The sequence below is a fragment of the Geotrypetes seraphini genome, chromosome 3 (assembly GCF_902459505.1).
Source record: "Geotrypetes seraphini chromosome 3, aGeoSer1.1, whole genome shotgun sequence".
In the NCBI taxonomy this organism is placed as follows: Eukaryota; Metazoa; Chordata; class Amphibia; order Gymnophiona; family Dermophiidae; genus Geotrypetes; species Geotrypetes seraphini.
Genome location: NC_047086.1, coordinates 25,538,279 through 25,564,256, shown reverse-complemented (window position 1 = coordinate 25,564,256; position 25,978 = coordinate 25,538,279). Strand labels below are relative to the sequence as shown.

At 46.3% G+C, this 25,978-nt stretch overlaps 1 protein-coding gene across 4 annotated transcripts in view; it reads left to right on the top strand.

Moving 5' to 3' along the window:
• Positions 1-25,978, top strand: part of RARS2 (arginyl-tRNA synthetase 2, mitochondrial) — a 175,346-nt gene that overhangs the window by 8,715 nt on the left and 140,653 nt on the right. For 2 of the 4 annotated variants that reach the window (XM_033939890.1, XM_033939888.1), the window contains exons 3-8: positions 11,683-11,785; positions 11,888-11,971; positions 12,596-12,693; positions 17,269-17,324; positions 19,940-20,023; positions 23,922-23,998. In XM_033939890.1, the coding sequence (XP_033795781.1) occupies positions 11,683-11,785; positions 11,888-11,971; positions 12,596-12,693; positions 17,269-17,324; positions 19,940-20,023; positions 23,922-23,998 (502 nt within the window). The remainder of the gene's footprint in view (positions 1-11,682; positions 11,786-11,887; positions 11,972-12,595; positions 12,694-17,268; positions 17,325-19,939; positions 20,024-23,921; positions 23,999-25,978) is intronic. The other 2 variants (XM_033939892.1, XM_033939889.1) reach the window with 1 other exon arrangement.

Here is a 25,978-nt window from a genome sequence, read left to right as displayed (position 1 = left end):
TGAGATTTATAAGTAAATTAACACCTATCCCAATAAACAAATCAACTAATCAATCTTTATGGATAAACTCCAAGATCAAAATTGGCGGAGCTCAAATCCTTTGGAAGAACTGGATTATTGCAGGCATTAGATCTTTAGACGACGTTATTTCAGAAGATAAACTGCTGGACTTTTCACAATTGCAACATAGATTTGGTCTTAATAAAACACAAAGTTTTAAATGGTTGCAATTGAAGCAGGCCATTCAGGTTGGGTTCCCTGAATGGAAAACATTAAATAATCAATATAGTTTAAAGTTCTTATGTTTTCAAGCAGACTTCCTAGGACATCAAGCCGCATTGTGGTATAAATTAATATCTGGATATTTAAACAAAAAACCAAAAAATGTTCTAAGAGATATTTGGAGCATTGAGATTGGACACCAGATTAATGCATCTCAATGGCCACTAATTTGGTCTTGGAGAATGGGATGTACAATGTCAGCATCTATGAGACAAACTTGGTTCTTTTTATTACATAGAGCTTTTTGGACCCCTACACGTTTACAAAAATTAGACAGTTCTAAGTCTAATAAATGCTGGCACTGTAATCTAGAACCAGGGACATTAGATCATTTATTGTATTATTGTCCCTATATTAAAACTTTTTGGAATTCAATTTGGCCACAAATTAATAAATTGATGGAAAATCATATTGCAATATCATATGATACAATATTATTTGGAATGATGATGAGAAAAAAAAGTCAAATTTCACCAGAAAATAACAAGCTTTTATTAATTATGACAGGGGTTGCCATTCAGCATATAACCAACAACTGGAAGAATTATAACAACCTAAATTATACATTTTGGTGGAATACAATATGTCATATATTTAAAATGGAAAGAACAATAGCAATACAAAGAGGGACATATACTAAATTTATAAAAATATGGGGGCCATTGACAAAATATTGTAATGAATAAATAGTAGGATTTTTCTTCTTCTTTTCTTCTTTTAAATATCTTTTTTATGACACACATAGAGGGGGGGGTAATGAAAATAAATTCTACATAATATGTTATAATATCATATACAATATGCAATGTATAAATGAAAAGTAATAGAAGGGTGGGGGGAGGGAGAGGGGATAAAAATATATTTAGAACATAATGTATTAGATATAAAAGTGTTATTGTATATTCATCAATTGTATTTTAACATGTTGTACACTTTCTGTAAAATTTGAAAATAAAAAATAATATATAAAAAAAAAAAATAATAATAATTTGCTGGTCCAGTAGTAGCATACTTTGTAAATTATAGCCATCAAACATTAATACTCTTATGGCTATCTACAGTATATTTAGCATTCTTTAGCACTCTCCAGACCAGTAGAGGTTAACTTTACGAATGGGTATATATCTAATCATGACCAGCAGGTGGAGACTGAAAACAAAACTTTGGGACAGTATATCCTAGCCCCTCCTCTCTATTTCCCTCAGTCTTCTTTCAGTCTCCAGCAGGTGTTGAGTGATCTGTACCCATCTCCCTTGGTAGGGCTGTTGGAATTTGTTTAGGGGGTTTATTGTCCCTGTTTTTAGCCGGACGGAGCTTGGGCGGACTCTGTTTGGGGGTTCGTCCGACCTCGGGGGTGTCAAACCCGGCGGGTCACGAGCGGGGTCCCTCCCCCCACTTCCTCCACCTCCCCATATTTTTTTAGAGGAGCCTCAGCAGTATCCCTTGCCCCCTAAATCAAGCAAGGCATATTGCTTTGAGAGCCTGTGGAGTCTGTTCTGTAAAATAAAAAAAATCCTGAGGTAGTGCTGGTCTGGAGGGTTGTATCCCTTTAAGAAACCTGTATTTTACTGTATTTTTTCAACTAACCGGCACTTTTTTGCAGCTAGGTCGCGTATGGAGCAATGAGCACTTCTAAAGGGAAAAAGTGCTCATTGTGCTCCAGACGCGAGGCACTCGCGGCCGGCCTGTGCAAGCGGTGTTCAGGCCGGTGCGGTGGAGGAGCTCCGTCGGCAGCGGCTGCAGGCGCCCAGAGCTCCCCGCCGATGGTGCCTCGCGAGTCGGCAGGGAACGGTGGGGAAGCCCGGTCTTCTCCGTCCGCCCACGGAGGGAATCCCCAAACCGCCGACGGTCGGGTTTTAGAGGATTCCCTCTCAGCTGATTTTTTTGACAGCTGATGCCGGCTTGCCTGCTTTAGCGGCTGAGACTATTCAGGTTTCTCAGCCGCTTCAGGCTATGGAGGGAGCTTTTTTGGCGGGAAAACCGCCATCTTCTCTGTCTGGCCCCTCCATTTTGTCTTCCACCTCAGGTGACCTTCCCCCTGTTTGACTATGCAGGGGCAAGGTTCTGCTGGGTCCCCTGCTGTGGCAGGGAGTCCCTTGGGACCCTCGGGGGGGTTTTCTCCTGAATTTTTCTTTTCTTTATGCAGAGCCTATTTTCAGGCGGCTGGGGGTCCCGGTTGCGCCCAGGGGGTTTCGGGGGGTGGGTTTTCCTCCGCGCTCCCTGCGGCTTTGCCTCTTTCGTCTGGCGTGACGTCCCCTCCGCCGCCTCCCTTGTCCAAGCGTCCGCGGGTGTCGTGGGACGAGAATTTGTGGTCGGAGGAACGGGTCGGTCTGGAGGAGGACCTGGACCCTTCTGAGGAGTTCCAGGACTCTCTGGAGGGGACGGAAGCTGGCGGCGGGTTGTCGGATTTCCCGTTCTCCAGTGACGAGGCGTCCGTGGTGCGTCTTTTTCAGAAAGATGAGTTGCCTGACCTTATTCAGCAGGTTTCTTCGGTCTTGCGTTTTGAGGACGCGCCGCCGGAAACTCCGCGTGTGGGGGACCCCCTGTTGCGGGGGATCCGTTCCGTTTCCCGCTCTTTTCCTATGCATCAGGATATTCGGGATATTATTCTGGAGCAGTGGAAAACGCCGGAGACGCCGTTTCGGCTGGCGCGCAGCATGGCTCGCCTGTATCCCATTCTTGAAGGGGATCGGGCTACGTTAGCTTCGCCGGTCGTGGATGCGGTGGTCTCGGCAATTTCCAAGCGGCATACCGTGCCTGTTGAGGGCGGTTCTGCCTTGCGGGACCCTGAGGAGCGCAAATTGGAGAGCATCCTTAAGCAAAATTTTCAGGTCTCTGCCTTTGGGGTCCAGGCGGCTATTTGTGGGGGACTGGTCGCTCGCGCCGTGTTTCGGTGGGCGGAGCGGGTCTTGGATCGAGAGTCTGACGACTGGTCTCTGGTGGATCAGGAGGTAGCGAAGATTGAGATGGCGGCCTCTTTCCTCTCAGATGCTCTATATGACTTGGTGCGGATCTCGGCTAAGTCTATGGCTTTTGGCGTGGCCGCAAGGCGTGTGTTGTGGCTGCGCGCTTGGGCGGCGGATGCTGCGTCCAAAGCTAAGCTTACTAAATTTCCCTTTCGGGGGTCGTTTTTGTTTGGAGAGGATTTGGATAAGTTGATTCAGACTCTGTCGGACTCGAAAGTTCCCCGTCTGCCGGAGGACCGTGCCCGCCCGGCGTCTCGGGGGGGTGCGGCCCGGGGGCGTTTGCGGGATTTTCGCAAGTATCGCCCTGGGCGTGGGGCTGCTTCTTTCCAGTCTCCGGGATTTTCCCGGGGTCGGTTCTTCCAGCGCATGCAGCCCTTTCGGGGGGCCCGTCGGGGGGCAGGGAATCCCTCCGCCGGTTCCCCCGCTTCCCGTCCTGCACAATGACGCCTTGCCGGCGCCCCCTTTGGTTCCGGTGGGGGCCCGGCTGCGCGAATTTTTCCCCAAATGGGCCGAGATCACGTCCGATCAGTGGGTCCTGGAGGTGGTGCGGGACGGTTATGCCCTGGAGTTCGCCCGCTCTCTGCCGGATTTTTTCCTCGCTTCTCCATGTCAGACTCCTGTGAAGACGCAGGCGTTTCGCCAGACCCTTCAGCGCTTGCTAGATCTCAGGGCAGTTGTACCTGTGCCCCCTCCGGAGTGGGGCACGGGCAGGTACTCCATTTACTTTGTGGTGCCCAAGAAGGAGGGGACCTTTCGGCCCATCCTCGATTTGAAAGGGGTCAACAGGGCTCTCAAGATTCCCTCTTTCCGTATGGAAACTCTGCGGTCGGTCATTCTGGCGGTTCAGCCGGGGGAGTTTCTCACTTCTCTCGATCTGACGGAGGCCTACTTGCATGTTCCCATTCGGGCCTCTCATCAGCGTTTCCTGCGCTTTGCGATCTTGGGTCGGCACTATCAGTTCTGTGCGCTTCCCTTTGGGCTGGCCACGGCTCCTCGAACGTTCACCAAGGTGATGGTGGTCGTCGCGGCAGCCTTGCGGTCGGAGGGCATCCTGGTACACCCCTACCTGGACGACTGGTTAATTCGGGCAAAGTCGTTGCAGGAAAGCTCCCGGGTTACTGCTCGGGTGGTGGAGTTTCTCCGGTCGCTGGGCTGGGTGGTCAACCTTTCCAAGAGTCGGTTGGTCCCGGCTCAGCGTCTGGAGTACCTAGGGGTGCTGTTCGACACCTCCTTGGGGAAGGTCTTCCTCCCAGAGGGCCGGGTGAGCAAATTGCAATCTCAGATTCGCCTGCTTTTGGCGTCCCGGTGTCCTCGGGCGCGAGATTTCCTCCAGGTCTTGGGGTCGATGGCGGCGTCCCTGGACGTGGTGAGGTGGGCGCGGGCCCACATGCGTCCTCTCCAGTATGCTCTGCTCCGGAGGTGGTCTCCCCAGAGGCACGGGATGGATGTTCCGGTTCCCCTGCGAGGCTTGGCGCGCTGCAGTCTGCGTTGGTGGCTCCAGACCCCTCACCTAGTTCAGGGGGTGGGTCTGGATCTTCCGCAGTGGACGGTGCTCCTGACGGATGCGAGTCTCCTGGGTTGGGGGGCTCAGTGTTTGGGTCACTCAGCTCAGGGCACCTGGTCCGCGGAGGAGGCCGCCTGGTCGATCAACGTGTTGGAGACCAGAGCGGTCCGTCTGGCGCTGTTGGCTTTCCACTCCCTGTTGCTGGGCAAGTCGGTCAGAGTACTGTCGGACAATGCCACGGCGGTGGCTTATGTCAATCGTCAGGGGGGCACCAAGAGCACTCAGGTGGCGCAGGAGGCGGCTCTGCTCAAGGTTTGGGCGGAATCCCATCTGCTGGACCTCTCGGCCTCTCATATAGCCGGAGTAGAAAATGTTCAGGCAGACTTCCTCAGTCGTCACTTCCTAGATCCAGGAGAGTGGTGTCTCGGCGCCGAGGCGTTTCAGTTGATAGTGCAGGCTTGGGGGCAGCCCCTGATGGACCTGATGGCCACGGGTGGCAACGCCAAAGTGCCCCGCTTCTTCAGTCGTCGAAGGGACGGGCTGGCCGAGGGTCTGGATGCTCTGGTCCAGCAGTGGCCAACGGAGGGGCTGTTGTATGTGTTCCCTCCTTGGCCGCTGGTGGGCAGAGTGCTTCTTCGCATTGTTTACCATCCAGGTTTGGTGGTGCTGGTGGCGCCGGATTGGCCTCGCCGTCCGTGGTATGCGGATCTGGTGAGGCACCTGGTTGCGGATCCTCTTCCTCTGCCTCTCTCGGACGACCTTCTGATGCAGGGTCCCATTCCCATGTTCGACCCGTCTCCCTTCTGTCTTACGGCGTGGCTCTTGAAAGGGGTCGCCTTAGCAAGAAGGGATATTCAGACAAGGTGATCTCTACACTGTTGGGGTCCCGGAGGCTTTCTACCTCTCGGGCTTATGTGCGGGTTTGGCGTCTATTTGAGGAATGGTGTCGGGCGCGGGGAGTGACTTCTTTTCGCGCTTCTCTGCCTAACATTCTGGAGTTCTTGCAGGATGGCCTGGATAGAGGCCTGGCTTGGTCTTCTCTCCGGGTTCATCTTGCGGCCCTGTCGGCTTTTCGAGGGTTAGTGTCAGGTCAGCGTTTATCGGCTCTTCCTGATGTGATTCGGTTTTTGCGGGCGGCCAAGTTGCTTAGGCCTCCCCTACGGCCCTCGGTTCCCTCTTGGGATCTTAATCTGGTTCTCTCTGTTTTGGTGCGTCCGCCTTTCGAGCCTTTGGACGACTGTTCTTTGAAGGACCTTACTTTGAAGGCGGTCTTTTTGGTGGCCATTACTTCTGCTTGGCGTGTTTCTGAGCTGCAGGCTTTCTCTTGTAGGGCTCCCTTCTTGGAGTTTTCTAGGGAGCGGGTCGTCTTGCGGCCTGTTCCTTCCTTTCTGCCTAAGGTTGTTTCTCCTTTTCATGTCAATCAATCGGTGGTTCTCCCGGTCTTGGGTGGTCGGGAGGGCTCTTCTGAGCAACGGCAGCTGCGCAAGTTGGATGTCGGTCGGGTCCTTCGCTCTTATGTGCAGCGGACCCAGGAATTCCGGAAGTCCGATCATCTCTTTGTCCTCCTGGCGGGTCCTCGTCGAGGAGCTGGCGCTTCTAAGGCTACTATTGCGCGCTGGATCAAGGAGACGATTGCTTCCGCTTATCTTCTGAAACAGCAGCCTGTTCCGGAGTTTCTCAAGGCTCATTCCACTCGGGGTCAGGCGGCTTCTTGGGCTGAGTCGTCGCTCGTGCCTCCTGTGGATATTTGTAAGGCTGCGGTTTGGTCCTCCTTGCATTCCTTTGTTCGTCATTATCGGGTTGATGTGCAGGCGCGTCGGGACGCGGTGTTCGGTGAACGTGTACTGGTATCGGCCCTTCGGGGGTCCCGCCCGTGAGAGGGACTGCTTTGGTACGTCCCATTCGTAAAGTTAACCTCTACTGGTCTGGAGAGTGCTAAAGAAGGAGAAATTAGGTTTTTACCTGCTAATTTACTTTCTTTTAGCTTCTCCAGACCAGTAGAGGTCCCCACCCTGTCTGTTGTTGTTGTTGGGGCTGTTGCGCGGGCAGTTTTTGGTTTTTGCTGCGGGTTCTAGTATTTTTCTAGGGCCGGGGAGAATTGAAGAACAGCGGCTGTGGCTCGGCTGGCTTAGCTGGCGAGCTGTGGGGACATTCTTCCTTCGGGAATTTCTCCTCTGCATTTTCCAACAGCATTTTGGGTTTGTTATTTGTTACTCCTTTCGGAGTATTGTTTTTTCTCTCTGTTGTTTTCCAGTTCTTGGTTCTGCTTGGCTATTCGGCAGACTGAGGGAAATAGAGAGGAGGGGCTAGGATATACTGTCCCAAAGTTTTGTTTTCAGTCTCCACCAGTGTTCCCTCTAAGCGGGCGGGTGTTGTGAGCAAACTTTTTTCACCGTGAGCCAAAAATATCGGGCGCCAGCAAGTTATGAGCCAACTCGCCCGATTCTCCTCTCGCCGCCCTGCCATCTGCCGTACGCCTCTTCCGATTGTGCGCTGTGACGAGAAACGTGTGCGCTGCGATGTAATATTTTGTGCGCCAGCGCAGCTTAGCGGGAACACTGGTTCAAATGGTTTTATTTATTTCCCCAAATTTATTTTTGTTATACGCATTGAAAATATTTGATATTGCGTTTAAATCAAAATCTCAATAAACTTGAAACGAGTGCCCGTGAGATTGTGGGAGGGTTAAATACTCAAAACTTAGAAGTTTTTGCTACGCCAGCTTTCTGGTATCTTTACATACAGTGGCGTACCTAGCATATGTAACATCCGGGGCCCATCATTTTTTGGCACCCCCCCCATCTGTAAGAAAAACATGATTTTTAGTAACAAACCACACGTCACACATGAGTACCTAGGAAAAGGCAGCATCTTACATATTGCAGTGAGCAGTACATCAATACACCCATTGTAAAACTAAACAAGCCAGACCAGCACAGATCAATCCTACACCGTCAATCCTAACAGAAAACACACAGAACACAGAAAACACCTTCGCCTAGTAAGGAATATGTAATCACAAACTAACCCCTCCCTCTTTTACAAAACTGTAGTGTGGATTTTAGCTACGGAGGTAACAGCTCTGATGCTCATAAAATTCTGAGCATCAGAGCTGCTACCACCAAGGCTGGTGCTAAAAACGCTTCACAGTTTTGTAAAAGGGGGGATAAAATAAAAATACATAGACAAAGGTTAAATTGAACCAGCAAGAAGCTGGACTCTGCATACAATGCTTCACAGAAACAGTGACACATGTCTCCTAAAGCAATAAATAAATAGAAATTTTTTTCTACCTTTGTCTTCTGTGGTTTCTCCTTTCCTCATCTTCTTGTAACTCTCTTCCTTCCATCCACTGTCTGCCGTCTCTCTTCCCCTATATGGCATCTTCTCTCCTTCTATGCCCCTTCCAGAAACTGTATGCCTCCCCCTTCCATCTCTCCTTTCACCCCATTGGTCTGGCATCTCTCTCCTCGCCTTCCCTCTCCCACACCTCTCCTCATAGTCTGGTATCTCCCCTTCCCTGATTCTCTGGCATCTCTCTCCTTTCCTTTTCTTCCATCTTTCGCTCCCCCTCCATGCTCTCACATCTCCCCCTTCCTTTTCCCTTAGACTGGCATACCTTCCTCCTACGCTCCAAGCCCTGGCATCTCCTTTAACTCCCTCCAGCTGGGTACCGCAACACTCTTCCCTGCAGCTCTGCACTTCCCCACAATTGCCATGCTTCGGTTCCTCTTCTTCCTTCCTTCCTCCCCCCCCCCGCGGGACCCTGCGGCACCATCAACTCTTACTCCCTCTAATGTCGGCCCTGCAGCTCCAGACTTCCTCGCACCTTCTCCCCTCCCCCTTTGGATCGCTATTATTTTAAATGTTATAGCCGCGGAGCTGTATCCATCAGTGGAGATGTCTAACCTCGGCCTGCCCCGGAACTCTTACTGCAACAGTGACTTCCTGTTCCTGCCTAGACGGGCGGCTGCTGCAGTAAGAGTTCCGGGGCAGGCCGAGGTTAGACATCTCCACTGATGGATACAGCTCCGCGGCTATAACATTTAAAATAATAGCGATCCAAAGGGGGAGGGGAGAAGGTGCGAGGAAGTCTGGAGCTGCAGGGCCGACATTAGAGGAAGTAAGAGTTGATGGTGCCGCAGGGTCCCGCGGGGGGGGGGGGGGAGGAAGGAAGGAAGAAGAGGAACCGAAGCATGGCAATTGTGGGGAAGTGCAGAGCTGCAGGAGCTGTTATAGCCGCGGAGCTGTATCCATCAGTGGAGATGTCTAACCTCGGCCTGCCCCGGAACTCTTACTGCAGCAGCCGCCCGTCTAGGCAGGAACAGGAAGTCACTGTTGCAGTAAGAGTTCCGGGGCAGGCCGAGGTTAGACATCTCCACTGATGGATACAGCTCCGCGGCTATAACATTTAAAATAATAGCGATCCAAAGGGGGAGGGGAGAAGGTGCGAGGAAGTCTGGAGCTGCAGGGCCGACATTAGAGGGAGTAAGAGTTGGTGCCGCAGGGTCCCGCGGGGGGGGAGGAAGGAAGGAAGAAGAGGAACCGAAGCATGGCAATTGTGGGGAAGTGCAATCCCCCCAATGCGTCCCCTTACCTTACCTCCCCTTACCTTTGCGACGCGTGTGTGCGCTGTGAAGAGAAACTTGTGCGCTGCGATGTATTATTTTGTGCGTGAGCGCAGGCCAGCGCAGCTTAGCGGGAACCTCCACCTGCTGGTCATGATTAGATATATACCCATTCGTAAAGTTAACCTCTACTGGTCTGGAGAAGCTAAAAGAAAGTAAATTAGCAGGTAAGAACCTAATTTCTCCTTCTTAAGCTGCAACAAGAATAACATTTTTGTAAGTGATATTGCTGAACAGCTGTTGTGTAAGGGCAGAGTGGCTGAGGGCAGGTAGGATGTGTGTGTGTGTATGAGAGAAAGAGAGAAGGGCAGAGTGGCTGAGGGCAGGTAGGATGTGTGTGTGTGAGAGAGAAAGAGAGAAGGGCAGAGTGGCTGAGGGCAGGTGGGATGTGTGTGTGTGAGAGAGAAAGAGAGAAGGGCAGAGTGGCTGAGGGCAGGTAGGATGTGTGTGTGTGAGAGAAAGAGAGAAGGGCAGAGTGGCTGAGGGCAGGTGGAATGAGTGTGTGAGAGAGAAAGAGAGAAGGGCAGAGTGGCTGAGGGCAGGTGGGATGTGTGTGTGTGGGAGAAAGAGAGAAGGGCAGAGTGGCTGAGGGCAGGTGGGATGTGTGTGTGAGAGAAAGAGAGAAGGGCAGAGTGGCTGAGGGCAGGTGGGATGTGTGTGTGAGAGAGAAAGAGAGAAGGGCAGAGTGGCTGAGGGCAGGAGGGATGTGTGTGTGTGAGAGAAAGAGAGAAGGGCAGAGTGGCTGAGGGCAGGTGGAATGAGTGTGTGAGAGAAAGAGAGAAGGGCAGAGTGGCTGAGGGCAGGTAGGATGTGTGTGTGAGAGAGAAAGAGAGAAGGGCAGAGTGGCTGAGGGCAGGTGGGATGTGTGTGTGTGAGAGAAAGAGAGAAGGGCAGAGTGGCTGAGGGCAGGTGGGATGTGTGTGTGTGAGAGAGAGAAAGAGAGGAGGGCAGAGTGGCTGAGGGCAGGTGGGATGTGTGTGTGTGAGAGAAAGAGAGAAGGGCAGAGTGGCTGAGGGCAGGTAGGATGTGTGTGTGTGAGAGAAAGAGAGAAGGGCAGAGTGGCTGAGGGCAGGTGGGATGTGTGTGTGTGAGAGAGAGAAAGAGAGGAGGGCAGAGTGGCTGAGGGCAGGTGGGATGTGTGTGTGAGAGAGAAAGAGAGAAGGGCAGAGTGGCTGAGGGCAGGTGGGATGTGTGTGTGTGAGAGAAAGAGAGAAGGGCAGAGTGGCTGAGGGCAGGTAGGATGTGTGTGTGTGAGAGAAAGAGAGAAGGGCAGAGTGGCTGAGGGCAGGTGGGATGTGTGTGTGTGAGAGAAAGAGAGAAGGGCAGAGTGGCTGAGGGCAGGTAGGATGTGTGTGTGTGAGAGAAAGAGAGAAGGGCAGAGTGGCTGAGGGCAGGTGGGATGTGTGTGTGTGAGAGAAAGAGAGAAGGGCAGAGTGGCTGAGGGCAGGTGGGATGTGTGTGTGTGAGAGAGAGAAAGAAAGAGAGGAGGGCAGAGTGGCTGAGGGCAGGTGGGATGTGTGTGTGTGAGAGAAAGAGAGAAGGGCAGAGTGGCTGAGGGCAGGTGGGATGTGTGTGTGTGAGAGAAAGAGAGAAGGGCAGAGTGGCTGAGGGCAGGTAGGATGTGTGTGTGTGAGAGAAAGAGAGAAGGGCAGAGTGGCTGAGGGCAGGTGGGATGTGTGTGTGTGAGAGAGAGAAAGAGAGAAGGGCAGAGTGGCTGAGGGCAGGTGGGATGTGTGTGTGAGAGAAAGAGAGAAGGGCAGAGTGGCTGAGGGCAGGTGGGATGTGTGTGTGTGAGAGAGAGAAAGAGAGAAGGGCAGAGTGGCTGAGGGCAGGTGGGATGTGTGTGTGTGAGAGAAAGAGAAAAGGGTAGAGTGGCTGAGGGCAGGTGGGATGTGTGTGTGTGAGAGAAAGAGAAAAGGGTAGAGTGGCTGAGGGCAGGTGGGATGTGTGTGTGAGAGAAAGAGAGAAGGGCAGAATGGCTGAGGATAGGTGGGATGTGTGTGTGTATGTGAGAGAAAGAGAGAAGGGCAGAGTGGCTGAGGGCAGGTAGGATGTGTGTGTGTGAGAGAAAGGGATGTGTGTGTGAGAGAAAGAGAGAAGGGCAGATATCTTCTTTTGTAATCCACCTTGAATCGCAAGGTAATGGCGGAATAGAAATCTCTAATGTAATGATCTGAAAACTTGCCTGGCTATGAAAAGGTTTAAGTAGCTTTCCTCATCTAATGCTTGAATTCTCATTGCCTAAAACTTGCTGTCGTTTGATGTGCTGATAATTCTTGCATGGTTTGATGTGGTGCTGCAGGTCTTCTGAAGATTTCCAGCTGTTTGTAGATTCTGTGGTGGAGAATGGCAAAAGACTGTCTATACATGACCTTCAGGCACAAACCCAGAGACTGCTGGAGCAGGTACGCTGGAAACGGTACACCTCCATGATTTGCACTATTATTCACAGATTATATTTCACTCTTACAAAGCCTGTATTATATGTTCTCTGGTTTGTTTTGTAGCTAAAATGTGATGCAGTAGTGAATGAGATAAGCAGTGGACCTGGAAAAATAAAGTTCAAAATAAACAGAGAGGTATTAGCAAAGGTAAGTACTTCAGTACTATCTCTGCAAAACAAAAGGCAAAATAGAAAGGTACAGTAGCTTCTGCTTTTAACAAAAACTGTATATTTCAGTTTACTATGAAAGCATTAAACGAAGCATAATAATGATGACTGGGATGATAGCTGCATCAGCAACCTGCAGATCAAAGTGTTTGATTTAGAAATAGAAAGCAGAGTTTTAAAAAAACCCAAACAGCAATTTTTTGAAAAATATATTTTTATACATTTTATTCTTGATCTTTTCTGGCTATTTTTGGGTCAGAAACCATAGCAGCCCCACTCAGCACTGGCCAGTTGTTGGGGTTGCTGGTAAAATTTATTTATTTATTTAAAAAGTTTCTATACCGTCTAATTCCTAGGCGATTTACAAATGTGCACATACATAATAGCTAAAACAGCACAGGATAAATACAAAACATCTAAAATTTAAATGCACAGCAATTCCTTAAACAGGACAAGTCAGACCCTATAATAAATCATGGGATCATGACAACAAAAAGATTTGATAATCATTGAGTTGGAGGAAGCCATATTGATTCATAATGAATCATAATTTTCATGCAATTCTGTTTTAATATACTCCATGCATTTTCATTTGCATTCTCAGACTATCGTGCAGCAAGTGTCCAAAGATGGCTCTGAATATGGATTTAAAAGTGAACTCCTTTCTAGTTTACCAAGAGGAAAGATAGTGGTTGAATTTAGGTAAGTGTATACAATACAGCTTTATTATCCTCTTAACCTGCTTCTCTAGATATGCATATTTAGAGCTATAAAACTTACCTCCTGCCTTTGTTTGTCTATGGTTTTAAAGATGTGTCCTCCATAATTAGGCACATTACCCCAGCTGAGGTCTTGCCCATTATTTCATTTCATTTATTATTTTCCCAAAGCTAAACAAGATATAGAATACTCACCAATGAATGAGGTCAGAGGACAAGTTTAAAAAAGAAAAAGCTTTCTGAGCTGATCTAGCTTTCTAGCACTGGAAACAAATCTGAATTATGCAAAACTATGCCAAAGTGAATGCTTTTTTTAATCACTCAGTAGAACAAGCAACAGGATAGGAGTTGCTACACCTAGGTGCAGATACATTTGCAACATTTATGAATGACTCCTCCCTCCGTATTCGTGAGGGTTAGGGCCCGGGGTAGAGCCGGCCAACGAATATAGAAAATTTGTGAATAACTTTTGGGCCAACTCTGCATCCCGGATCTTACCTGGTGGTCTAGCGGAGCCGCCATTGAAAATGGCTGCCGTGAGTTCCCGTTGTAGTCTCGTGAGACCACAGGAACTCGTAGCAGCCATTTTTGATGACTGATCTGCACGGGGCAGGAATGTAGGAAGATCGCTCCTGCGCATCACTGCTAGACCACCAGCTAAGGTCGATTCCCTAGCGGCACCAAGAACCGCAAATAGTTGAACCTGCGAGTGCTGAAACCACGAATAAGGAAGGAGGAGTGTATGTATATTTCTGGAAAGAGCAGTTGATAACTGTGTGACAGGTCAGGGGAAAGGGAGTGGGGGAACTAGCACAATCTTGCTCCAGTAAGAAAATTCCTATACAGTCAAACCTTGGTTTGCGAGCATAATTTGTTCCGGAAACATGCTTGTAATTCAAAGCATTAATATATCAAAGGGAATTTCCCCATAAGAAATAATGGACACTCAGACCGTTCTACAACCCAAAAACTTTAATAGAAAATACTGTACTGTAATACATTTAAAACAGTCACTACACTCCCGTGCCAGAGAGAGAAGAACCATCAGTTTTGACGCGTGTATACAGTGTGTATATGTATTACAAGATCTCACAGCGTCAGAGAGAGAAGAACCATCGGCTCAGTTGTGCCATGCATATACAAGTCTTGTATTGCAAGACCTCGCAGCATCTTCGGCTCAGTTGTGATGATGTGCCGTGCATATATATATGCTCGTATTTCAAGACATCGCTTGCTTATCAAGTTAAAATTTAATAAAACTTTTTGCTCGTGTTGCAAAACACTTGCCCACCAAGTTACTCGTAATTTAAGGTTTTACTGTAGTTTTCTACCTTTATGTGCTGCCTTAGAAGTGCCAGGATAAGTTCTAATGCTATAATTGATGGGAAGTTTGTAGTGGAATTAATGGCATAGTCTAAACTGATTTTTTTTTTAGGAGGCATCCAAGCTTAACATTTCATAGAAACATGATGGCAGATAAAGGCCAGATGGCCTGTCTAGTCTGCCCATCCACAATAACCATTATCTCTTTCTTTCTCTCTCTGAGAGATCCCACATGCCTATCCCAGGCCCTCTTTAATTCAGACACAGTCTCTGTCTCCACCACCTCTTCCAGGAGACTGTTCCACTCATCTACCACCCTTTCTGTAAAATAGTATTTCCTTAGATTACTCCGGAGCCTATCACCTCTTGACTTCATCCTATGCCCTCTCATTACAGAGTTTCCTTTCAAATGAAAGAGACTCGACTCATGCGCATTTACATTACATAGGTATTTAAAATGTGTCTTATCATATCTCCCCTCTCCTGCCTTTCCTCCAAAGTATACAGATTGAGATCTTTAGTCTGTACCTATATGTCTTATGATGAAGACCACACACCATTTTAGTAGCCTTCCTCTGGACTGACTCCATCCTTTTTATATCTTTTTGAAGGTGTGGTCTCCAGAATTTTATACACTATTCTAAATGAGGTCCCACCAAAGTCTTATACAGGGGCATTAATACCTCCTTTTTCCTACTGGCCAAACCTCTCCCTATGCACCCCAGCATCCTTCTAGCTTTCGCTGTCCCCTTTTTAATCTGTTTGGCCACTTTAAGATCATCACATATAATCTCACCCAAGTCCCTCTCTTCTGTTGTGCACATAAGTTCTTCACCCCCTTCTTCGGGGTGCATCTAGGCATACAGGTCATACTACTTAAAGTTTTTGTTGATAAAAATGGATTTCTACATAAATGATCTTCAACAGTTGTCATGGATAATTTTGTGTGTCACTTCACATATATTTAAACCCAATTATTTTCAGGCCATTACCAATTTTACACCTCATACACACTTATGAAAACAATTCTGTGAAGTAACACAAATCCCAGCTAAAAGACACTCTATATGATGTAATGGAGTATTACAGTATCATAACAGCATGAACTCCCATATCTCCAACAGCAACTATTTTACCTGTGAAAAAGCCATACTGTACCAGGCCCTTAAACACCCAAGGGGAATTGATATAGAAGTAGATCTCTACTTGGAAAAGCGGAGACTTAGAGGGGACATGATAGAAACTTACAAGATCATGAAGGGTATAGACAAGGTAGAGAGGGACAGATTCTTCAGACTTGCGGGGGTAACAATAACAAGAGGGCACTCGAGGAAATTGAAGGGAGACAGATTCAGAACAAATGCTAGGAAGTTTTTCTTTACTCAGAGGGTGGTGGACACCTGGAACGCGCTTCCAGAGGAGGTGGTAGAGCAGAGTACGATTTTGGGGTTCAAAAAGGGATTGGATGAATTCCTGAAGGAAAGGGGAATTGAGGGGTATGGTTAGAGGGATACTATACAAGGCAAAATGTTGTATGTAAAAGATTTGACCTGGAGGGCCGCCGCGGGAGCGGGCTGCTGGGCACGATGGACCTATGTTCTGACTCAGCAGAGGTGATGCTTATGTTCTTATGTTATTATGTTACTTAGAAACTATATATACTATTAGCAGAATGCTACACTTTGATCACAAATGCAAAACATTAATAGACCCTTGGCAAATATAGGACATAGAACCACAAATTATTTTTTTTTTTAATTTATTTTTTAATATCTTTATTCATTTTTAATACTTTCAATAAGTGAAAACAGTACAAAAAAACATTTTACACTTTAAACATTACTTAATATTTTAGTAAGATTCAAACAGTTCAATACCCCTCCCCCCACCCTACCCAACCATTATCATTAAAGTAAGTATAAAATTTTCATCATTTATAAAAATACGCTATACATGTCATAACCATAAATTAGTCATTAATAAACATTCAGAAGCTGTTTATCAAACCCCCCCAAAAATCCTCCCTCCCTCCCAATACCCTCAGGAAAGATAAAATTCATTTAAAATCTATATTCCCCCCCCTGATGTGCAATTAATATGTCAACAAAAATCAAAACTATAATAATTCTACAAAAGACATCAATGGGCCCCATATTAATTTGAAATTTTTTGTGTTCCCTGACAAATCAGCATTCATTTTCTCATATTTATAGATTAAACATAAATTTGCCCACTAGAATGTAAAGTTAAGTCTATCCAAATTTTTCCAATCCCAATTTCGTGTAATCGATTGTATAGCTGTACCCGTCATAATTAAAATAAGACATCTTTTATATTTGTCTAAGGCAGTGTTTTTCAACCGCTGTTCCGCGGCACACTAGTGTGCCGCGAGATGTTGCCTGGTGTGCCGTACGGTCAGGGCCGCCATCAGGGCAGTACCACCAGTCTAGGGAGAGGGGCGGTCCGCCCCACGTGGACAGGAGAGAGCTGGACGGGGGACCCGCGGAGTTCAATACATATCCAGCCGCGAGGCTCGTCTTCTGTTCCTGCCTGCCCTGCAGCTAACATATAGCCCCTTTTTCCTACCATAGTCTAGTATTTCCTCCTCAACTTCAGCAGTCTAGCATCATGCATTCCATTTTCCTTCCTCTGAGTCCTTCATCCTCTGTCTCCTCCCATGGTTCTGCATTTTTTCTTTCCCCTGCTGCAACGACGAGGGTGGTAAGGGTCTTGGCACCTATATGCACTGCATGCCTGCTCTGTCGCTGCCCATTCTGATGCGGACTTCCTGTTTAAGGAGTTGGCAGGGACACTGTAGACCACCCCAGGTACTAAGGTCCTGCACTCTCTTCTGTTTTATCTGCTGGCTTTCCTGTGGAGCTTCACCACTTGCTGCTTGCCCAAGAAATGCGTTGCCTCTCTAACTAGGGTGGTCTTGAGGCGATTAAATGGAACTGTATTGCAAAATGGGAATATCAAAGTTACAGTGCTGAGAGAATGTTTGTGAATCTCTTGCCCCTCTCTCCAGAAGAATAACATTTTTAGTATACCTGCCTCAGGATCCATAGAGGGAGGGAGCTGCTAGGTGAACAGCGAGGATTTCCTGCTGTCTTATTTTTATTTAAATGTTTAACACCAATTTACTCATGAAGCATGAGCAGAATATTTAGAGCACAATAGTACTGAACAAAATATTGCAAAGCTTGTTGTAACAAATTATATCTATAACTTGCAGCTCTCCAAATGTTGCCAAAAGATTTCATGTAGGACATCTGCGTTCCACGATCATCGGTAAGAAGAATGTAGCAGAAGAATAAATCGTGAACGGCTGCTATTAATTCTGATTTGGATCACATGAGACGGGAAGGAGTGAAAGGATTAGAAACCTAGTGGATATTGTTACTATAGTAGCCAAAGAGTTGAACTAATCTGGGTGTTTAGGGGTAGGTTTTAAATAAGGTGTAGAACTGAAGTTATTTGTGAAGCCCACATACAAAAAGGTGACTAGCTGAAGGATGGATTTTATTTAGGTGGACACCTACCCCTCATATTCAAACCACGGGAGATCACTACGACAAACATGGAAATTCAATGCCAGCGCCGTATCTGGTGACCAGAATTGAATTTCCGGTCTATTTTTGGCCAGTTGAGACATAGCCGGCTGGGCCAGTATTCAGCAGCTAGCCGGCTAAGTCTTAACGGCCAAAGATAGGGCCACCTAAAAGGGTGGTCTATGTGACTGGCAAGCTGCTGAATCTTGTTGCTGACTGGCTGTCTCTATTGCAGATTTTGGTATCATTCTCAAATCTTAGCATTCTCCTCTATAATTCTCTGATATGAAACGAGCTTCATGATTCAGTCAGTGACAGCATGCTGTCCTGATCCTAATTTAGCAAAGCAGCTCTGCTCTACGATGCTTCCACTACAATGCTTGACAGGGCATTTACTCCTTTTCATAGGTCCTGTATGATATCTTCTGATCATAGCATGATGAGTTCTGATCATCTGTTCATGCTGAAGTCCAAACTCAGAATATCTTGAACCTTTATGGTAGGGCAGAATGCTCAAATGCCTCTTACAGTCAGCTGGCGTCTCTCCTCCTCCATCAACACCCCCCTCCTCCACTGGGGTAGTAATTGCAAGCTCAGAAGGCCTCTCCGCATGAACAGACATCAATGTGATGTCGCACATGCATGCAACATCATTGCGTCGACGTCCACGCACTTCAGAATGCTCTCCAGCCGTGGCCCCGGGTTTAGTGTGCCACAACTTTAAAATGTTTGCGGGACACTGCCTTATAGAATAGGCTTCAGGTAGCGCCCTCTTAGGCCCTGATTCTGCAAAGTGCGTCCCGATTTTAGGCAGCTGTAGGCGTCCTACAGCTGTCTAATCAGCCAGTCGGGATGCACGTTTTTTTTAAAAATGCTCCCCGGGCAGGTTGCCTATATTGAAGGCGCCTCCGGGAGCCTAGGGAGGCCCGAAAGACCGCCTAAGCTCACATAAGGGCCTTATGCAAACCTAGGCGGACCTATGCGTCTCCCTAGTAAAGGAAGACACGCTTACAATGCTGGCCTACATTGTAAGTAGATGCCGCTATACTTATTGCGGCAATAAGTATAGCGGCCGCCTGTCCCCTCCACCCCAGATCGCCGGCAGGGTGGCGTTAGTGCGGGGGGGGGGGTCCAGGGGAGGTGTCCTCTGGCAAGAGGGGTTGGGCACCCTCTTGCCGGCGATTGGGGGTGTCGGGTGGGCGGCGTCTACTCTAACCCGATTCTGTTACTGGCATAACATGGATGCTGGGGTTAGTGTAGGCCCGATTCTGTATAGGTCGCCCCTCCCGGGCGTCCTATACAAAATCCTGGCCTTAGTGTCTGTTGCATGCTACAATGAAGTTTTTAAATCCTAGCTATAGATTTGCTGTATACTCCTTGTCAACATCTTGAGAGTTGTTTGTTGTGTTTTTAAAAATTGTTAGTCTTCCTAACTGCACTCCCATGTGGTCCAGATTTTGAAGTCAAAACAAAGAAGCATCTAACAAGTCTGCAGTAGGCGTCGAGCAATGGAAAGAAAAGAAAGACTGCAGAAATGATATCAATAACAATTTGGCCAAAAGGTGTTCTCATTTATAAGAAGACAGGACCCAACACGGTCCGTGTTTTGAAAAACACTCCTTCCTCAGGGGTCCGGGATGCTCAAAGTGTGGTATTGACTTCTTGGAAAGATATGCCAAATTTGTAAAAGAGAGAATAGAGATTGAGCAGAACAATGCAAAGCAGCTGAGAATCTTAAGCCAATTGCTCTACATTATACGGTTCTTGATAAGCGAGACATTGAACATCCCGGACCCCTGAGGAAGGAGCGTTTCTTGAAACACGGACCGTGTCAGGTCCCGTCCTCTTATAAATGAGAACCACCTTTTAGACAAAGTTTTTTTAATTGATACCAATAACGTTTCTGTGATTTGTACATCATTTCTCCAGATTTTTGAAGTGACAACCTTCTGGCCACAGACCACAGTTTCCTTAAATTTTGGCACATGAGTTTCATCATCATGGCCATTAGATGTCACTGTTGTGTGGTGGTAGGATGCCTTGTCTGTAGAACAATCTGGGGCTGGTTGGTTTTTTTAAAGTTTTGTGATGTTGTCACATTGTATTCCAGCCCTAAATAAAAAAATATTCTATACTAGTATACAATACAGATTTTTCTTTTCTTTAATCAGTGCAGCCTGTCTCAAACTGTCACCTGGGTTTGTGGCTGTAAGTATAGTAGAAAGAGAACATTTGGAGTATTTCTGGATTGAAATTTTTCAAGATGTGGAGTGAAAAGTGTTTTTATTTTTTTTTTATTTGTAACTTGTTTTGTGTGTGTGTGTGTTTGTTGTTTGTTTGCTTTTTTTAATCCAGGTAATTTTATATCTAACCTGATGAAAGCACTTGGACATGATGTTACAAGAATAAACTATCTTGGGGACTGGGGTATGCAGTTTGGTACGTTGCGGTGCAAGCCCTAGTTTGTCTTTTTCCTCTTGAGCTGTTCACTTCTGTGAGGGAGCTGGTGAAAAACGTGTTAGGCGCAGCTATAGCTAATAGGGCACACTCCCATTGGATTTTCCGGATATCCATAATGAATATGCTTGCTCAACTGCACGCAAATCATATCTCATGTATAACAAATATATTTTATTGAGCTTAACATGTAAAACAAGCAAAAGCACAAGGTGAAACAGAGAACAGCTCAAGTTATAACAAAAAGACCCACAACACCAAAAAAACCCTCCCAACCCCCACCCCAGTCCTCCTTCCAGTTGCAACCCATATAATGAACTGCAGTACAGTACAAGAATACATATTCATATATAAGTAAGGAACACAACAGTATACAAAAACAGGATATCAACAGTTGAGCAAGCAGCTACGAGCCAGGGGAGTCATGGTGTTCCAGAAGGGCTCCTAGGTGCGCTGAAAAGAGTGCCCCAGGAGAGAGGAAAAGTCCAGTACATTCCGTCGTTCCCACATCAGTAGGGTAATCAGACGACACTGCCAGAGAGAGTAGTCCGGCACCTCCACATCAAGCCATTTAAGAAGAATACATTTCAGAGCAACGAGGACTGTCCACTTAAGGAAGGCAGCAGCCCCCCGTTTACGGGGAAAGTAATGGGGAACAGCATCAAACAAAAACAAGAGAGAACATTGTATAGTGATGTTCCAAATACGCTCCACAAAGAGAAATATGGCGTCCCAAAAGGAGTGAATGGTAGGACAGGTCTAAAACATGTCCCAAGCCAGCCTCAGGGGCTCGACACCTAAGACAGGCAGCGGACTCTCGAAACTCATATCTCATGTATATTCATTGTGGATATCCTGAAAACCTGATGGGACTAGGTTGAGAATATTTGTGCGGCTAGGGAATGAGTCCTAATGATCCAGCTGTAAAGATGTGATTTTCTATATACAAATACATGAAAAGAAAAGATATTTTATTGGTGGCACTAAGTATAACATATAGTAGAAGTCCAACCACTTACTCTAGACTAGGGGTGGCAAATTCTGGTCCTCAAGAGCCACAGGCAGGTCAGGTTTTCAGGATATCCACAATGAATATTTATGAGATGGATTTACAATCGCTGCCTCATTGAGATGCAAATCTATCTCATGCATATTTATTGTGGATATCCTGATAACCTGACCTGCCTGTGGCTCTCGAGGACTGGAATTGCCTACCCCTGGTCTAGACCAACTGCTTATGGAAGACCTGGGACTATAAGACTAGAGGGAGAAAAACATTTCAAGTGCTCCAGGCAACAAGGTGTTAGAATGTTCTGACCTTGTCACCAAACTTGGGAGCTATCATTAGTCAGAGAAACCTCCCTTTTAATCTATTCATAATCTTCTTTACTTTTGATTTATAATTAATTAATTAGAATAAAGTACTTAGCTTGTAGCTGTCGTCTTGTATGTTCAAATATATTTTATTGAGCTCAATAAGGAAAACAGACAACAGCACTAATGGCAGCAAGACAAGCTCAAAGTATATCAAAGAACCCACAACATCCAACTACCCATCCCCCCAAACAATACCCCCCCTGCCCACCCCACACTGTCGTCTTGTATAAATAATTCATAATTCCAGTTTTAGAAAAATGTGATGCTGAAACTAGATGCTTTGTGCAAATTTCATATATCGTGCTGTACGGAAATTCACTGTTTCACTCACTCGCTAAATTGGATCAAGTGGTGAGAACCCTGCGTTTCTTACCCCCAGAATAACACAGTCTATAATCACCAGACAGTGACCTAATTGCATCATGATAGTACAGCTCTTGCTGCTTAATCACCATGTCGACAAAATGGCACCGTAGCCTCTTTTCTTTTAAAACTCACTAATGACGTCATGCTATTTGTAGCGTCATGGGTAAACTTTATTTTCAGATTTACCTGCAGCACTTATGATGCTGTGATCTCAAGCTCACCAAGATCGAATTTTTAAAGAAAAGATTGTATAAAGGTGGAACAGCACTGGCATAAATAAAAAAAATCAAAACACATTAATTAGATTGAAATAAAGTTTCTTCACAGAGGTTTATCCAAAAATTCTCGTGGGCCCAAAAATTTCAGATGGTAATAAAGGGGCTCATAATTGAAAGAGAAAAACGTCCAAATGGACGTTCTACTGAGGCAGCCATTCAGAAGTGGCGCCCGCCCACGTAGCAGCGTGCTTGTACGCTGCTGGCCCCAACGTGCTGGTAATCAGCAGGCAGCAGCCCTGCGAAGCACCAGCGACCGGCCCAATTAGGGAAGTATCTGGGCCCAGGCATTAGTGTGCTTGTGCACTGCAGGCCCCGACAAGCAACAGGCAGCTGTCCACCTAACTCCAACATTTAAAGGTACTGCTAGGGGGGGGGGCTGGGATGGAATTTAACGCTGCTGGGGGGCTGGATTGAATTTAACGGTGCTGGGGGGGGTATGTAAAAATGATGATTGATTGGGGGGCTGGGATGGAAATCAAAGGTGGTGGGGGGCTGGGATTCAATTTAAATGTGCTGGGGGATATGTAAAAATGATGATTGATTGGGGGGTGTTGGGACAGAATTTGAAGGTGTCGGGTATATATTAGTATACTATTTGGTTCAGAATAGGTTTTTTTCTTGTTTTCCTTCTCTAAATCTGGGGTGCATCTTATGGTGAGGTGCGTCTTATGGAGTGAAAAATACGGTAATCCTTTTTGTCCCAGATCACGGTGGTCCCTCCTTTATCAGCTTTAGTGATGACTATTGAACTGTCTTGCTGTAAAGATAGTAATGCGCGATGTTCATCTTTAGTTAAATTATAATGGTCAATTTTCTGCTTAGTTAGTTTAGAAGCATCTTGTATCACCAGCTATTTAAAAGTTGAGACCAATGGATCTGAAGGACCTGGGGGAGTCCAGTTTGATTTTACTTTTACAATGAACAATTCAATTGTTCTTCTGTGTCATGAAAAAAGATTTTTAAGGCTAGTGATCTGATACATCTTTCTAGATCTGTTTGAAACTGAAACGTATCAAGAGAACTAGTGGGTACAAAAGAGAGACTGTGAGACAACAGCGTGAGTTCATCAGGTGACAGCTGTCTATTGGAAATGTTGAAGCAAGCGAGCGAAACGAGGAACCTTCATACAGCACTGCGTATGAAATTTGCATGAAGCATCTATTTTCAGCATCATATTTTTCTAAAACTGGAATTGTGAATTATTTATATAACAAGACGGTTAAAAGCTACGTACTTTATTCTAATTAATTAATTATAAATCAAAAGTAAAGAAGATTATGAATAGATTTAAAAGGGAGGTTTTTCTGACTAGTGATAGAATGTTCTGACCTTGTCACCAAACTTGAGAGCTAACGCCTTGTTACTTGGAGCACTTTGAAGTCTTTTCCTCCCTCTAGTTTTTTAGTCCCAATCTTCCATAAGCAGTTGGTCTAGAATAGGTGGCTGGCTTTCTACTTGTTGTTGATACTAGTCATTCCAGACTAATTATTTAGGCGTTTTTAGTTTTATAATAACTGAAGTGTCACATCCTTTTGATTTAAGTTTTGATAAAGGTATGCATGACTCTAAGAGAAAATGTAAACCGTGCCTTCTGAAAGGGCTCAAAGTCCCTGTACTATGCCATGGGTTAAAAGGGATTTTAAAAGGTACAAAATAGCCCTTTCACACAGCAGCAAAAGGTGTGGGGGGGGGGGTTGTTTTTTTTTTTTTATGTCTTTTTCTTTTAAAATAGTTCAAAATTGCATGTCCCATCTTGTTAAGTCCTCTGTCAAAATTGCCCTGTTCAGACATATAAGGAGCAGACAGTCAGTGAGGGCCATTCTTTTGTTAAATGTTGATGACATCCAAACTTGTTTTAGGTTTACTGGGAGCAGGATTTCAGCAATTTGGCTGTGAAGAAAAGCTGAAAGCTAATCCATTACAGCATCTCTTTGAAGTAAGTTGTGATAGTGCTATTGCATACTGACATTGCGTAAAAACAAAGATAAGTTTGAATGGGCCTTACCTTATGGTTTGAAAGAGAAGGTTTAAAACACAATTTTGTCTCTGTATGCTTTCTGTTCACGTACAAGTGGCGCTTATTTGTCACATTTCTGCACTGTAAGCTGTGCTTGATATCTTTTATTTACTGAATTGGCTGACAAATGTTGTTGCCTGCCTTTCGAAATATTACTTCACTTTCATCTAGCCTGACCAGTAATGTAATAATAAGCAATTCTTCTTCACCTAAGGAGAGGCCAGGTGTTTGCAGATTTTTTTTTTTCCTTCATGTGAGCAACAAGTTCTAAAAACCAACAATTTTTGATCCCACTATTAGCAATGCATTTCTGTATATAGCACAAAAAGCCATCACACATTTAGCTTAGTTTAATTAATATTTTATAGTTTTTGTTTGAAAGTCAGGTCGGGTCAGTATTTTTGTAAGGCACCATGTAATTTAAAAGCAAGGAAAAAAGAAGCTATTGCTCGGCTGCCTGAAGTAGCACTTGTGAAACATGGCTCATGTTGAAGCCGGGTGTTGCCTGCTGTTCCAGTTTAACAGCATTGCAGATAAGAGTTTAAATTTTTTGCACTTAAGATTCATATTTTCCTTTTATCTATTTCTTATGTAATAAGTTGTACCCTCACTTCTTGCATTCTGTAATTTGCTGATTGTCCAGCCTTCTTCGATGTGAACCACCTAGAAGTAATTTGACAGTGGCGGTATCTAAGATAATAATACCCATAGTGCACATGCGCACTTCAATTTTTGTGGCTCCATGCGTCCGTCGCTCTGTGGTCGGCAGAGAAATGTTGCAAAGTGTGGCGCGTGTGCGGCACGTGCGCACATTGGGAGCCGACATCGGGGAGAGAAGGAGGCGGCGGCGACCGAGCTACGGAGCTAGGGGAGGGAAGGCCACAAATACTGCCGCTCCGTGGTCGCACAGCCTTCTCCTCTGCCTCCACTCTCCCCTCTGGATGAATTTCCGGGTCGAGGATGAGGATTTGTTGGAGGCTGGTGGCGCTGCCGCAGAGGGGGTGAGATGGGCTTGGGGGGGGCGGTCAAAGGAAGGGGAGCAAGGTGCAGGCTGGGAACGGGAGAGAAGAAAGGAAAGAGACAGACAAGACAGCGGCCAAGGAGAGAGAGAGAGAGAAAGAGATAGAAAGACAGACAGCGGCCAAAGAGAGAGAGAGACAGAAAGACACAGGCAGCGGCCAAGGAAAGAGAGAGAGAGAAAGAGACAGAAAGGCACATAAACAGCAGCCAAGGAAAGAGAGAGAGAAAGAGACAGAAAGGCACATAAACAGCAGCCAAGGAAAGAGAGAGAGAAAGAGACAGAAACATACACAGACAGCAGCCAAGGAGAGAAAGAGATAGAAAGACAGACAGGCAGACACACAGACAGCGGCCAAGGAGATAGAGAGACAGAAAGCGGCCAACAAGAGAGAAAGAGACAGAAAGACAAGACAGACACACAGCGGCCAATGAGAGAGAGAGAAAGAGACAGGCACATAAACAGTGGCCAAGGAGAAAGAGACAGAAACATACACAGACAGCGGCCAAGGAGAGAGAGAGAGAGAGAGAGAGAGAGAGAGAGAGAAAGAAAGAGACAGAAAGACACACAGCGGCCAATGAGAGAAAGAGACAGGCACATAAACAGCAGCCAAGGAGAAAGAGAGAGAAAAAGACAGAAACATACACAGACAGCAGCCAAGGAGAGAAAGAGATAGAAAGACAGACACACAGACAATGGCCAAGGAGATAGAGAGACAGACAGCGGCAATGAGAGAGAAAGAGACAGAAAGGCACATAAACAGTGGCCAAGGAGAAAGAGCGAGAAAGAGGCAGAAACATACACAGACAGCGGCCAAGGAGAGAGAGAGAGAGAGAAAGAGACAGAAAGACAGACGCACAGCGGCCAAAGAGAGAGAGAAA